Genomic DNA, 13,962 nt, shown 5'->3' on the forward strand with positions numbered 1-13,962 from the left:
TCTTTCTCTGACTCTTCAAAAACGCATTTACGAACGCGCAAATTCAAAGACGCGTACTCTGCGGCAAAGCGTCCAAAAGATCTCCACCGTTTAACGCCCGAGTTTTCATTTATCGTTTCTGCATATTTTTCTCTCTCTCTTTCTATTTATTGTTTCGATATAACGAGTCGTCGCGAGTATCGCATTCCGCATACATGAGACTGCATATTCGATCGACATATTTATTTATGTATGTGCATACAAACGTTCATACATACGTTTATACATACATACATACATATATAAATACTTACATACGTACGTACATATCAGAAAGATCAATGATAGTATTCAAATATAAATGAATATTTAGTGAGGTCTTTTATTTTTTCAACAAATTCTATTTTGTATACATCTCTATCTAAATACTTTCACATATACCTATACATAATCACGAAGATCAATGTTGGTATTAAAATATAAATGAAAATTAAGCAAAGTATTTGAGAACACATTGTAACTATGTACGTCTATAGTAATACAATTTAGGATATTATTAGGAATTTAAAAATGTTTATAATCTTTGATAGACTCGTTGAATACAGAGAGAGAAAGAGAGAGAGAGAGAGAGAGAGAGAGAGAAAGAGTTCCTTCTGAAATTATCGAGAAGCACGTTCATCGATTCGATCGGCTTTGAGCGTGTAAACAGGAAGATCTCCTGCCAGCGTGTGGTAAATATAGTGATATATGGTAATCTCTGGTTTTCTTTTCGAACTATCTGTGTATATAGGTATAGAATGCAAGTAACGTCATCCAAACGCGTTACGTTATTATCGAGAACACTAATGTTTCATTTTCGTTACGCTACGTTTATATCAGACGTGAAAAAAACAAAAAGAATTAGGAAATTATATTTGACCGTAAAAATACCAATTATGTATATATATATATAATAATATAAAGTTATTACAATAAGAAAGATATTTCTATACTATTTCGGAAGCCTTAGCACGACATAGCATGATAGTGCAAACGTTCGAACGAATAGGGCTTCGAATGAAAAGAAAAATGAAATGAAATAAAATAAATGACTAAGAAAGTTGATAGTCGACATTGAACGAGCCAGCCCTTTATCAATTTAAGAGATGCTCCAAGTCCCTTTCATCTTTTCCATCAATTTCCTTACCCTTTACTTTCGTATTCCGTTGGAATACTGTAAGAACAGTGTCACGCTTTTGGGCACCGCAACGGCAGGATAACAGACTTACATAACCGCTCGTCCGCTCGTCCGGATTGCTAATAATAGTAGATATAACTGGGTCAACGTGCCCAACACAGGATTTCAGCCACGATCGAGCCTACCTACCGACTTTTGCCAATTTCTATTGTCTTTGTATATTTTTCCTTGACGTCATTGCGAAAATACCGGAACCGAGCGCGAATACAGGAACGCATATTTATTGATTGCAAGAGGAATTGCAATTCCTTGCAATTTCAATCGATCGTTGCGAAAATAAACAAAATATTGACGATCGATCTTGTCGGGTTCGGTTGGATAGGCAATAAACGTTCAAGTACGTATATAGTCGATATCCTTAAGTATCGGCGGTGTACTCGCTGAAATTGCTTTTATCGATGAAGTAAGGGAGCAAGGGGGAGACTTTGCGAATGCTTGTTTCGTGCCAGAGGCCACGAACCGTAATCCTGTAACCGGAAATCGACGTCCATCGATACGGTGGAAGTGTCCCACGAGAGCTCGCAAACCTTTCTACAAATTTTACGCCCACCCGCCACTTTTTCTCGATCGATATCCGCACACGAGTTTATGTCATGGCACATGTTTTCTTCAGGATGAAGGAACAGAATAATTAATGTACCTACCTAACTTCGTTACTCAAGAGAATATCGCGCTAATGGATTATGTTAATTGCCATATCTTTGTTTCGTCGTTACGAACGACCTTTGACCGACCCTCCTTTCCTGCGCGAAAAATATACAAATCATTTATATTTTATATAACATGTATTATATAATATATTTATCGTACTCTAATCGATAACGAGTCGGAGTAATCAAAAGTATGTAATTAATGTTTGTATAAAATAACTACTTATATGAAGGACAAATAATAACAAGAAAATAAGAAAAATATATAGTCAAGTTGTAAGAAGACTTGCACGAGAGAAAGGAGAAAAAGTTAGTTTCCTTTTTTTAATTTAAAGAAGACTTCTCTCTTGCTGTTCCCCCTCTCGCCTCGTTCGTTCGCTCAACGAGTTTCATCTCTCGAGCAGCTATGCGACGAACGTAATTTGATACGTGCTACTAATTAGTCACATGTACCACCTGTGCTTAGTTAGTTACGACATGCGTTACCTATAGATGCTATTCTGGAGTATCTTACATGGGGGACAAGAGGGTAGTCCTTCGGAGAAGATTTCTTTCCCTTTTTTTTTGTTTTTTTTTTTCTTGCGTTTTTCATCGTCGATCGAAAAATAGCAGATCGGATCAGTCGAGCGAAAGAGAATATAAATTAGACGCGTCCATTAAAATCCTTTTTCCATTTGGAAAGTAGGTAAAGGAGAATTCCTGATGAAAAGGGCGCGGACTCGATCGCATATGGTAATGAGAACGGCATTTGGCCAAATGCCTAATGTTGTGTCACGATGATAAAGAGAAGCCGAGGTAATAAAGAATTACAAGGAGAGCCCGTAGACGTTCAAATTAAAAGCCAAGAAAATCGCCATTTTCTGGCGAAAGAAAGAAACAAATAAAAGACTCGCGAACACGCGAGCCGCTAGGAAAGATATTAGGACATGGTATACTTTTTCGACAACTTTTACTTTCTTCGTTTCTGTTGGTGAATGATTTGACGAGCGAGAGAAAACGGAAATTAGAACAGCCCACGGTATAGCAGCGTTGGACGCGCTCGGATACGGGACGGTAGAAGATAGTAGAGTAGAAGCACAGCAGGTATCGAGTTCTTTATAGTATCAAAGAAACGACATAGTCGATAACAGTGTGCGTGTCTGTGTCAGTAGGCGTGCATAAACGTTTCACGTCGAGCAAGAAATAATAGTCGTTATCGTTCGGGAAAGTAATTATCGTGGCCCTTACACGCGACACAAAGAGAAACACACACATACAGGAGAAAGTTGGTGGTCTAAGCAAAGTTATATCGGAAGTTCGATCGCCGGATAAAATAAATTACGTGGTTCGGCTTGCAAAGGACGGACCGGAACTAACGCTTTGACGCCAAGAAACGCGCTAGACTAAATATTATAATTACTAATAATTACCATTTACGCGGCCCCGCACCCCGCGCCCTGCACCCCGCGCCCTATTATTTTCAAATTCGATCGTTTATTTATTAATAGAATTTGGAAGGAGGAAAACGCGAGCTCGTCCACGAAATAAACTTTCCGTCGTCCCAGTTTCGAAACGACAATACCTTTTCGGAGTCGGAGGCTGGAACGAGGCTCTTTTGTCTTGTTTCCTTAATCATTCGCGCAGCAGGATGCGCCAACGTCTACCATCGCTTCTTTATTTCTTTCTCTTATTGTTCTTCTCCCCGGGCAACCGCCCAAAAAACTTTCGATTCGGAAGAAAAAGGGACGACCGAAAATGACCTATCCCACCACCGTACAATTTTGTACCTTTTTTTCATTTTGCCACCCTTGCTACCTACAATTTTTCTTTTCTTATCCCTTCCAATTATTTTTTTACTCCACACTTTTTTTTATCCTTTCTATTATATTAATTAATCACCCGCGAATATATATTTTCTCTCGGTATAAATAATTAAACGTCAGCGGAAAATTACATTTTGTCAGCCAACAAAGTTGAATTAGTTTTCTGATACCTCTCTCGTTTTATTATAAAATACTGACATTATTTATCAATTATAAATATTTAACACGAAGGAACAAAGTGCAAGGATTTAAATTTTATTTTATTAGTCGTGCGTGTTTGAAACCGCGATAAAATGATGTCGATAGGAAGAGGAAGTTGGTAATAAATCTAGATACGTCGAAAACGGACACGTTCCTTCTTCTTGTTCTTCTTAAGATTTAGATCGAACAAACGCCTTTACCTATGCATGCATTTAAGTAAGTAGTGCATACCTACCGCATAACGCAGATAAACGCGATTCTCGGCACGAAAACTGCGATATATCGTATTGCCGCGTCGATTTACGAGCTAACTGCACGAGACTGATTCTACCGTTGTATTAACAAATACAAAAATTGTATCAACCTCTGGTCGTTTCTACCATCCGTAACAGGATACTTTGTACACGTGAAATTTGAAGAAAAATGTAAGAGATAGTACTCGCAAATAAACCTACTTCGGTTACTCTAAAAGCATTCAAGTTTTTCTCAATTTCTATAGTTATTGGAAACTTTTTCTTGGTACCTACTATCTATTACGGAAAATAAGTATTTATTTAATAAATATTGTCAATTTTTCATTGAAAACAGCATTAGAAATAAATCATTTTCATATATCCATCCTATATTTTCTAAACGAATTCGCCACATTGACAAACGATGCCGTTGAAAATTTCCAACTAAGGGTATCCAAAGTTGAAGGGACGAAAAACTCTTACAATTTTATGAAATTACTTTGGAACTTCTAAATTGATGTTTTTTCTTTTCGTGTAAAAATCGAAATTACTTAAAATCAAGATTTATTCGAGATGGCAAGTTTTCAAATGAAAAAAAAACAAGAGAAAAGAGAGAAAAAATCTTCGATATAAATTGTGTACTTTCTATCGTACGTTTCTATCGTACGTTTCTATCGAAAATAAGGAAGATAGATAAGGTGAGGCTGTAAATAAGGAAAGTTGCATTGTTCGTAAAGTTGAAAGCAAACCGTGTGTGGAAGGTAAATTGATGAGATTGTAGGGATTTTTTGTATTTAATATAAAAAATAAAAAAGAAGTGGGCAACGGAGGTTGGCGCCGTGGCAGCCCTCGCATTAGTCGGTCGCTTGAAGCATTATTTTTAGATCGCACGCTTGTCACTCGCTTCGAAAGCCGTGGCAAAGCTGGATTATCTGCGTCGTGAACGAACTCGGAAAGCCGCATTGCCGAAGGCGGATCCATCTTGTTTTTATCATTTTTCCCTACGCAGCCCGGTTAGTACGGTAAATGTCAATCCAACCATCGTTATTAATTGCAAAGAATTTTCTTCCGAATCATCGAATAATTCTATTTCACAAAAATCTAAATTCAAAGTTTGGAACTTTGTGGAAGCACTCTCGCTAGTCGATTTAATATACCTAATATCGATATATGCGACATGTGTAGATCCAATTTAAATCTTCGCGTGAAATTCCGTCGCGTTCGTGTGAAAATCCTCGAAGAAACTCCTATCCCGAAGAATTTTCAAGGAAAAGGGAGCACCGAATTCGGTCTTTCGGTTGCCGATCGATACCTTCCTTCCCCTCTTCCTTCCCCTCTTCCCTCCCCTCTTCTTTCCCCTCTTTCGTTCACCGTCCTTTCGGAAAGGGCGTTACAGTACGCGCGTACTTCTCTTTAGATTAAAACATAAATTAAGTTTGGAGCGAATACGCGCGTATTAGCCATCTAATAATAGCGTATGGTACAAACCGAAAATAGGCCCCGTAGAAATATGCAACGCGCGAAGAAAGGAATTTCGTCTTCCGCTTTGACCTAGCAACGCTCCCTGTCTCCGAAACTTCGTCGTTTCCGTCAACTTTTTCTCAACGATCGAGAATGGATGGATTAATAAATGTATTTCCATTGGCAAATCTCATTCCGTCGAGATAAAAACGTATCTTTCCAAAGCCTTTTCTAAGATGTCTTTCATCGTCACTTGCCCTAAGTCTCACTAATATATTTCAACTTTTGTGTTTTACATTACTCCAAAATATTCCCAATTCGTAATAAATTGATTTCGCTTTTCCGTGATTGTAGATGTAGGAAATTTCTATGTTAAACGAAGCGTTGAATTTAATGGACTCGCGCTATTTTCAAATAATTGAAAAATAAAATCAAATTCTACTTGTATCCTATCTATCTCATGAAATTTGAAGTAATGGTAAAATTCTATTGTGAACGATAGTATCGGAAATATATTGACAAATATAATATTGCAACGATTCGTACGTTTTATGAAAATATATCGAATGCGATTAATTCGATCAGGGGATTTTACTGAATTTTTCTTTAGCCCGACTTTTAATTATTATTTATATTATATTTAGGTTACGCGCACTACCCGATAACATCGATTCAAATAAATGTATATTATTCGATCGTGTCAATTTATTCGTAATGAAGTAAAAGCGTAAACAAGATGCATGCGACGCGTTATAAATAAAATCTCCGCATCTTTCTGGGCTCGAGTTTTTATCAACGCATAGAAAAATATTAGCCGCCGCGAAACGTGATGTGCCTTTGCGCGGGTGGAAAGAAAACGAGAGAGAAAATGAAGAGAGAAAAAAAGGGGGTGGGGGGGGGCTTGTAAATTTTGTTTTCCATGCAAAACCAAGCTAGTATTTATACGCAAGAGCTACAAATTCGTGTATATTACGCGTTAGTACGGATTGTCGTGTAGTACCTTCGTATAGAAAAGAAAAAACAACGAAACTGAGGATATAGGTGTTGCTGTTGCGTTTTTCGACGCGAATTAAAGCAATTATATCCCGTGCGATTTCCCCGCTAAATGCATTGCCGGTTCAGCGCTGATTACGCGTTATTGTCAAATACAAAATCATTGCATTAGCTTCCTTCCGATTTTTTAACAATCAAATTTCATACTAAATTTTTACTCTCTTTCCGTTTAAGTTGATCTGAAAGAAGAAAAAGAGCAAAAAGATTCAATAAGTTGAAATTCAAATTAACATTGCGATGAAAAATGCATTACGGGTTTGAAATCGATTTGTTTCTTGGGCCGTGTTAATAATATTTATAAATCGGGCAAAGTAAATACATTTGGAATGAATGCGTCGACGATTCGGAAAATAAAAGTTGGAAGAGAAGAAAAAAGGAAAGAGAGATAGTTGAACATAAAGGTAATAGAACGGGCGATATATTGAAAAATAATATCGTAAAGTTCGTGAAAGCTTCAAAGGCCACAGGTTAGGCGTTTTATACTAAAAACGCAATGTTGACAAAATGTTAATAATAAAAGAAGAGGAAAAATGCGCGTAATCGAGAGGCGATCGGGCGGATCGTTTTTCAAAAGGTCGACAAATTCGCGTTCAACGATGCATCTCGGATATCTCTCGTGGACGAGTGGTAAGAATTTGATAGCAGTCTACGTGTATAACCATTTCTGTCCTGGCGAATTAATATCTATCGGTAAAAGGTACGGAATAATAATTAGTCGTTCGGTAAGGTGTGTAACGTAACGCGTGCACGACAAATAAATAAATGAATGAAGAAAAATAAGTGTTTGACGTTTCCTATCTCGGCAGTTTCCTAACTCCCCGTTAGTCCCTTTGAAAAGTAAGAAGAAAAAATAGGAGGAAAAAGGAAAGCCAATAGCCGTTTGCTGTTAAACACGCTCGTCGCTTCTAGAAACCTTCGGAATCGATGATAATGTTAATAGGAGCTAAAGCTTCGCGTTCGTCCGTTCGAGAAAAGTATGTAAAAGTTTATGTAAGCCAACTATACGCAAAGCTATATTTACCTACTTATATACTAGCCGAGGTATATAAGTAGTTACATAAATGAGGAGAAGGGTGCCGGTTTATCGATCGAGGTTGCCTCGGGAATGTCCCCAGGGAGGAGGACGTTACAGGACAGGTGGTGGCTCCGAGATCCGCCGAGCCGAGCCGAGCCGAGCAAAGCCAAAGATATATATATATATCACACCACGTGCCGGGTAAACTTAACTAAAAGTACAAAGATCGGAATCAAAAGAAAGGGAACAACTTCTTTTTTTATCTCAATTGATACAGAACTTCCTGTTACAAATTTATATCCTCTCGCGGTAAAACCAATCAGAATCTCGGCGTAAAACCATCCTCCGCCGCTTTTACTTTGCACGATCTAATATTTATCGAGCATTGTGAGAGCAAACAGGGTAGGCATGGTAAATAATGATGAGAGAGCTGAGATATTTCATCGTTCGAAAGACGAGGCACGAATAGGGAGATCTATTTTTAATATTCCGATCGGTTTTCTATCTTTCTCGAACTTTCAAATTCTTCGTCGAAACGTATATTTGCTTTATGCAATGATCCGATTTTACGATGAACTTTTTTACAAAAAACACACCTACCTCCTACCAACTTTCAATGAATATCGTCAATGAGACTTTATTTTATTCTCGTTCGCGTCAAACTTTGTTCCTTGAAAGACATCGAAAACCACTCTGATTTTTCTATTGGCCTTAATTTCTTGTTTATCAAGTGGCGAAAGCATGGATGGACGAGGCGAACCAGGAAAAAACTTTTCAGCGGTCTTCTTAAATCGAATTTTTCCAGACGAAAGCAACAAATTAAAAGTCCAACGTACTCGTTACGTTTCATGGTAGAATTTGATTTTGAATCGTTGTTTCGATCAAGTTATTATAAATCGAAAAATAAAAGCACTCGGACACTTTTTCGATTGGCTTTAATTGAAACGCGCACGCGTTTCGAAGGAGCTTCTTAAAATGTCATTTTTCCGAGAGATAAAAGAAAGAAAGAAAAATAAAGGTCTCGCTAGTATAGGTTCCTCTGGCACTTTTCGTCCGGCGCGCTAAAGGAAATAATCAAAGCGATCGAGTTACGTGGTTCGCTGTGTACGTGGAGAGTCGGTCGCAAAAGGGAAAAAAGAAACCGCTTAGAAAACTAAAAGTGCAACTCGAGTGCACTGGAAAGCGTTCGCCCTCGTCTTAAATAGATTCCTCCCTCGTATAATTTAATATTAATTGAAAAGAAGAAAAAAAGGCTAACGCGGAAAAGCAAAGTGTACACCTGCGAATCGATATCCTTTCTCCTATGTATTTCCTGCGCTCGAACTAGGATAAAAGGATCTACACATATCCCCCCCCCCGCCCCGATATCTACTCTCGTCTGCTAAATAATGACTACGAATTAACGAGAACGCTAATTAATCGGGCCCAAACTAGGAACGCAAACCGGATGACGAATGGTAACTATTAACTTTCCAAATGATTTCGTTCATTTATTCGTTGCATCGATTTTAAAGACACCCTACATTTCTGATAGATGCACGTCGACTAATTCGAACCGAGACGCGATATTCTCCGTAACGAGCAAGAACAATAAGAGATAGAAAAAAATAGTGACGTAACGAGGTCGTTTCTTATAATGTAAAAAATGCAAAAATAGAAGAAAAAACGTGTCGTTAACTATAGTATGGATAAAATATATCGTAGAGGTAATAAAAAGAATAATACTGTTATTTGTTTTTTGTTTCCATGTACATAAACGTATGTGTGTACATTAGGTATATAACACGAATCGAAAAGGAATGGCGTTCGATCATTTACGTACATTACGGAATGTTCGCAACACGTGCTACTATACCTATACAACACATTGACGAGTCAGCGAACCATGCTATGCGATTTGACACAATTCTCCGTTGTTGTAAGTTAACAAGTCTAACGCTTGGCTTTGTGCTAAACTCCTTACATGATCGATGGTTTCTCGCACGTTTACCTAGTACACACATCTATACATTCTTACGTAGAGACAAGTATTTTTACGTATAATCGTATCATCTAATGCCAAACCACGAAATATTACTGTTCGATCAAAATTACATGAAATATATTCAATGTAAAAGAAAAACTGTATATATTTTGTGGAGAAAAAAAAACTAATTGAATCCTAAAAGAAGAGTTATATTTTGTGGAAGAAGGAAAAAATAAGAAATAAATGTAGTTATTTGCATAAGATCCTTTAGAACCGTAAAAGCTTACAAGAGAGAAATACCCTACTACAATAGTCGCCGTTTACGATCCCTAAAAGCGGCCTTTTCTCATCTCAGAAGCTCGTGCTTTTCTCTTTAGCGTTTTACTCTCGTAATTCGCGTATATATCTTCCACGAGGGAAAAGGAAGATGTAAGGATAGCAAGCAACCAAGCTCGTTTCCCAGCTTCCGCGTACCTAAGGGAAAACGCGTTAACTCGCGTCTACTTTCGAAACTTAATTGCCACTCAAAGTACCAGCGACGACGACGACGACGACGATGACTACGAGCTGAAAGATGCTTTTTAAATATATAGGAGGAAAATAGAAGAGCGGGTGGTTTTAGAAGGGAGAGAACGTGGCGCACACGAACCATTACGGGAAAGAAACAACAAATTTTTAATTCAAACGAAAAATTACAAGAAAGACACTTTTTGTTTTCAATTAATTAAAACAAAAAAATAATACGCAACTCGAAGTTCTCTCGCGACTCCTTCATTTCCGTTTATTTTTCTTCCAACCCCTATTATCCCCGGATAGTATTTTCTTTTTAATTAACGTTCATCCGTCCGCCTATCCGTATTTTTAGTTTCGAGACCTTACGACGGTGTTTTATTTTTTCCCCGTCGTAAAACCCGATTGTCTTACGTTATACGACTGACAATGAGAGATAGAAAGAAAGAGAGAAAGAGGAAAGCTAAATCCGTAATAAACTCGTTCAAGCTCGTAGTTGTGTAGTATTACTACGCGCCATATTGTCGGTGTCACCCGATCCAAAGGAACGTCCTTTCGTTCTGCCCACAAAAATGGCGACTATTTTACATTGAACATTGGTACATATCAGAACAAGTTATTCTTTCTTTTTTTCTTTTCCTTCCCTTCTATTTCTAAAAATGTATTAGGTCGTTTTCTTAGTAAATGGACCCCTGGGACCAATGATCGCATTTCTCTACGAATGATATACTGCTGTATTTTTGTACGTTGTACATTAATATAAAGAAAGTTTAGTAATGTTTTACTAAAGTAAAAGTTATAAGTATAAAGAATCAGCTTATATTTCGTATCGAAAGATAAAAAGAAAAAAAGAAAGAAGATTTGGTCGATCGATCGTAAAAGAAGGTTTACGAAAGGTACGATACCTCGAGGAAGCGCAACTTCCTAATGGGAATTCCGTATTTCCCTAGTGGTTCTCGATAGAGCCAATATTTATCTCCGGTCTTAATGCCAGCCCCAAACGTTGCCAAAACCAACATTCGAATTGGTTTGGTCGCAAGCCGATTCACTCCGATTCCGCAGATTCCTAACTTGCAACCCTATTGAAGAAGGGCTAAAGGCTGACAAGAGAATCGGAGAGAATAATACGAAGGGTTGAAAAGGAAAAGTGATATGAGAGATCATTTGAACAAAGTCTACGGATTTTCTATGAGAATGAAGTCAAACTTTTAGACGAAATTGTCTAATCGACGACTCGATAGTTTCGACCCTTGGGGGAAAAGAACAAAAAAAAAATATATATATATATATATATACTTATATTTTCTCTCTTCAATTATTCGTGTAACAATAAATTATGTTCGTATGAACGAGCGAGAGATAAAAACCGATCGCAACGATCGATCTTCTTTAGGACGAAGGACGACGAGGAGTTACCTTTTTAGCAAAAGCAAAATGTCGAACGTTGCTTGAATTATCGAGGATAACGTATGTGTAAGCGGAGTCAGCGATGGCCGTCGCAGGTTGCCGCGACTTTTCCATCTCGTCGATAATAAAACTACGCACGACCCCGTGCTCACTGAAGATATATATATATATACACATATATGTACGTAGATACATACATACCAAGCAACCTATCTACCAACCCCCGTCCTATCGGACTGGGTATAAAGGGGAGGAAGAAAAAAAGTGTCTCCGATGAGACGAGTATAAAATAGGGTAAATTAAACGGAAAAAAGGTGTGAAGGACGAGCAAGGGAAGAAAGAGAGGGCACGATCGGAGTATTCAAGGTACGAAGTGTAACGTTATGCTCTAGCGAGCGCACACGAAGGCTGCGACCGAGATCAGAGGGGTAGTAAAAGCGGAAAAAGAATGAAAGAGAGAGAGAGAGAGAGAGAGAGAGAGAGAAAAATGGAGAGAGAGAGAAAGAAACAGAGAGAGGGCTTTTAGTATATCGAAAAAGGAAATCTATATAATTGTAGAAAATAATCTAAATAAAATGTGTGTAGGCGAGTTCAACATTGAATTTCCTAGAAAACATGACTTCATTTTCAGTATGTATTAATAATTGGTGAAAAGTTAAATATTTATTAGAATGATCAATTCTCGGAGAGATCGTTGAACAAATGGATTCTCGCATTGGCGGCGGCTGTTAGTCGGTAAGTAAGTAAATAGTAACGGGCCGCCGAGGTGGCCGACGAGGTGGCCGAGGAGGTGGCCGAGGAGGTGGCCGAGGAGGTGGCCGACGAGGTGGACACGAGATGTGTCGGTAAAACGGCATCGTTGGTAGCAGGCGCCCTGAATGCTTTATATATAGCGTTGGAGCGCCTACAGGAGCTTTGACGCTTAAATATAGACAAAGAGAGAGAGAGAGAGGAACCTGCTGCTCTCGGATGGGAGGCGAAGGTGGGAAGGAGCGACTGCGGCGAGGAAGAGATGTACTCACATGCACGCACGCACGCACGCACGCACGCACACACACACGAAGAACGGTCATGGCCGACGCGTCGCAACGCGACGCGTCGTCGTCGTCAGCAAAGTGGCACGTACTTGTCGCCCGCTGTAGAAAGTTGTTAATTAGACGAATTATTAAGAAAATATTTGGTCATCTTTTTTCATAGTATCTCTGTTTCCCCGTTCGGTAGGAGAGATGAGGTAACGGTTCGAAGGGTGGATTCTTTATTATCGAAGAAAAGGTTACTTTGAATTGAACTTACTTGCCGAGTTCCTCCTTGAGATCATAGTTGTCACTAAACCGCGTGCAGGCGGCTGGGGCAGCCATGCCGAACGCGTTAATCCTGTATATAGGTAGGTGTGTATGCGTGCGTGCGTGTTGCCGGTGGATCCAAGCGTTCGATAGCCAGCACTGCTCCGTGTCACACTAACCGCACACACGCGACGACGAGGTCGGTGGCGGCGACCGACTATGCCAACGGCAACGACGACGACGGCGACGGCGACGGCGCGTCGGCGACGACGACGACGAGGCCGTCGACGCTACGGGAAACTTTGCAGGTCAAATTCGATCGATAGAGGGGAACCTGCTGCTGCTGTTGCTGCTGCGGCGGCTGCTGCTGCTGCTGCTGTGGCGCTGACAGACACGCACGCACACCTATAACTTTCTACTTCCTATCAAAAATTGCCAACCTTCGCAAGGGGGTTGACTTTTCCCACTCAGGGATGGCGCCCTTACTTCTCCCTCCCTCTCTCTCTCTCTCTCTCTCTCTCTCTCTCTCTATCTCTCTCTCTCTCTCTATCTCTCTCTCTCCTAATAGGTAACAACAACGATGACGATTATCGTGACAACGTCTAGCACGGCGAGGATAACCACGCAAACGACTACGACGACAACGACGATTGATTAACGCGATATTTGGTTAACGATTAAGTCGCCAGCGGCTGATGACGACGGTGATTAGTATTATTATTGGTCTCGGTGGTGCTCTCCGGAGTAGCAAAGGGTAGTGTAAAAAGGACAAACGTAATCTCTGCGGGCCACTGTACGTACGACGATTATAATCTCCTCCGACGTATCCGCGCTCTTGGCCGGCAGATCGTCGACTGACTCGCGTAGTACTCTTTCCCCTCCACTCTTCTTCTACTTACCATCACCTTCGCCAGTAACCAACCAGGAGTTCTAGTCTTTGGGTGCTACTACTGCCCCGTCGGTAATAGCGATTTTAGTACCCATCCAAAAACTTATTACATGTCCAGTTTATTTCTGTATTGCTAAACGCATATAAGAACGAAGATGTTATACGATTGATCGGCCTTTAATGTTTACGATACGTATTTAACTCTTTCTAAGAATCTCCAATGGTTTAATGTTCAAGTATTTTCGTGAATATTTTTCTATCAAATTTATTTTCTCT

The 13,962-nt window shown here is 39.4% G+C and overlaps 1 protein-coding gene across 17 annotated transcripts in view; it reads right to left on the reverse strand.

The window, feature by feature from the left end:
- The window catches only part of LOC106784523 (calcium/calmodulin-dependent protein kinase type II alpha chain), a 65,963-nt gene extending 52,301 nt beyond the window's left edge, over window positions 1–13,662 (reverse strand). For 10 of the 17 annotated variants that reach the window (XM_014744169.1, XM_014744168.1, XM_014744166.1 and 7 more), the window contains exon 1: window positions 12,808–13,661. In XM_014744169.1, coding sequence (XP_014599655.1) covers window positions 12,808–12,872 — 65 coding nt within the window. In that variant the 5' untranslated portion in view covers window positions 12,873–13,661. Of the gene's footprint in view, window positions 1–12,807 lie in introns of all 17 variants that reach the window. The other 7 variants (XM_014744155.1, XM_014744153.1, XM_014744157.1 and 4 more) reach the window with 1 other exon arrangement.
- Between the last annotated feature and the right edge of the window lie 300 nt (window positions 13,663–13,962).

Source organism: Polistes canadensis, unplaced genomic scaffold, assembly GCF_001313835.1.
Source record: "Polistes canadensis isolate GaletaPanama2010 unplaced genomic scaffold, ASM131383v1 scaffold_37, whole genome shotgun sequence".
Lineage (NCBI taxonomy): Eukaryota > Metazoa > Arthropoda > Insecta > Hymenoptera > Vespidae > Polistes > Polistes canadensis.